Source organism: Perkinsus marinus, assembly GCF_000006405.1.
Source record: "Perkinsus marinus ATCC 50983 genomic scaffold scf_1104296959216, whole genome shotgun sequence".
Taxonomy (NCBI): Eukaryota; Perkinsozoa; order Perkinsida; family Perkinsidae; genus Perkinsus; species Perkinsus marinus.
The window spans coordinates 72,982-74,691 of NW_003206506.1; the positions used below are offsets into that span (position 1 = coordinate 72,982).

Genomic DNA, 1,710 nt, shown 5'->3' on the forward strand with positions numbered 1-1,710 from the left:
GCAGTGGCTACGTGACACAATGTTCGAGTGATCCCAAGATGGATCTTCGGTGTCGATGTGGTCCTGCCAGCCCAGGCACTAAGGACGGTCTGTTCATCGCGAAAGAACGCTACTCCGCTCCTACTAGGCAAATGTGTATGCTTGTGGCGTTCGTTATCCTGTTGTTACTCAGTGTGATGGTGGTGCGACGTGTGGCGTGGTCTTAGATCTGCGTGATTCTTTTTTGTTGATGTGATGGTAACTCTTAACACTTTTGCATCATAGCATCCTTGACCGTAACTTTTCACCTAGTGATTACATGATAGTCAGTATAGTCGTTGAGTGCATTGTGTTGTGGGGAAGCTGAAGCGCACTGCCCTTGGTCTTCTCCTCGTAGCAGGTCGTAGTAGGTGGTGGACCATTATTCCACCACTAGCAGTGCTGCAAAATATGTTCGCTTTACTCAGCTGAGCTCGAAAATTTCCACACAAATCACAGGAGTTTATATACGAATCGGAAGAAAAGTGTACAGAAACTAACAAAATTTCCTCAGAGTTTTGATTTGGTCACCAACACATGTGGTTGATCATATTCAAATTTTACCACACTGACCACTAGAATTGTCACATATCAGCATTTCTAATTGGTTATCACTGCATGCCTAACGTGGGTCCCGATGCGACGAGGGCCGGCCCTCGGAAGACGGTGGCTGTGATAGGGGGTTCGTTCGATCCTCCGACTCTGGCTCATCTGATGGTGGCTTCTCAAGTGAGTACGGCTGAGCTTCGAGCGTTTGCCCAGTTTCACGTTTCTGTGCTTCGCTTTATTGGAACATTTGTTGTATTTTTTCAGCTGAAGTCAGAAATTTTAGAAGCTTACCCACGAATTTGAGTAAAATTGGACTCGGAATTTCCCAAAATTTCCTCAGAATTTCCGGATTGTCACCAACACATTGCATACCTCCCCATACTGGTGCTTCGTATCAGGTAGTTCAGCTGGGCTGTGCGGACGAGGCATGGATGATACCATGTGGCAACAGGCCTGACAAGGACTCTCAAGCTGATGTGGTGACACGACTGCGCATGACCCAAGCTGCCATAGAGGCGGTGGTCCCGGAGGAATTCCCGATCAAGTGCTGCGACATTGAGGTGAGCAAGCTAGGCACAGTGAACGATTATTCCCTCTCAGCGATTTACAGGTGGTTAACGGGTCATTTATTCCGACAGTTTTCCTAATGCGTCGCCTCCGAGAGCGGCATCCCGACATGACGTTCCGCTTCGTCATTGGTAGTGATTTACCACCAACGTTACTCGAATGGGATCATGGCGACGAACTGATAGCTGAAAACGAATTCATAGTTTTACCACGGTGAGCCCAGGATGACATGTTGTCGTTGATAATTGCAGCACGATAATACCTCCGGACGAAATGTACATCTTATTTTTATTCACAACTTGTTGACATTGTTGTTGATTTTCCCCCGGAGTTTCCTCATTGTTGGTATACTGAAATTGTCGTATGTTGGTCAGGCCAGACTCCAAACCAGAATACGAGTGGCCACAGGGTTTGAAGTACGTCAAGGTCACCGACCGAGTTACTGCGAATACAGCCCTCCTCACTACTGACATTAGCAGTACGGCGGCACGGAATAGACTGCGGGAACTCGGCTGGTTAGGGGCTGTGTCCATCATCCCTAAGCAGGTGAGAGCCCAGTCAGCGTGATCAACATTG

General features: G+C 47.9%; 1 protein-coding gene across 1 annotated transcript; it reads left to right on the forward strand.

Annotated features, from left to right (window-relative positions):
* Nucleotides 1–636: 636 nt before the first annotated feature.
* Pmar_PMAR026505 (nucleotidyltransferase, putative) lies at nt 637–1,701 on the forward strand (the record flags this gene model as incomplete). Its single annotated transcript, XM_002773209.1, has 4 exons — nt 637–747; nt 966–1,127; nt 1,178–1,347; nt 1,509–1,701. 4 exons carry the CDS (start codon nt 637–639, stop codon nt 1,699–1,701), a joined length of 636 nt encoding a protein of 211 aa, XP_002773255.1.
* Between the last annotated feature and the right edge of the window lie 9 nt (nt 1,702–1,710).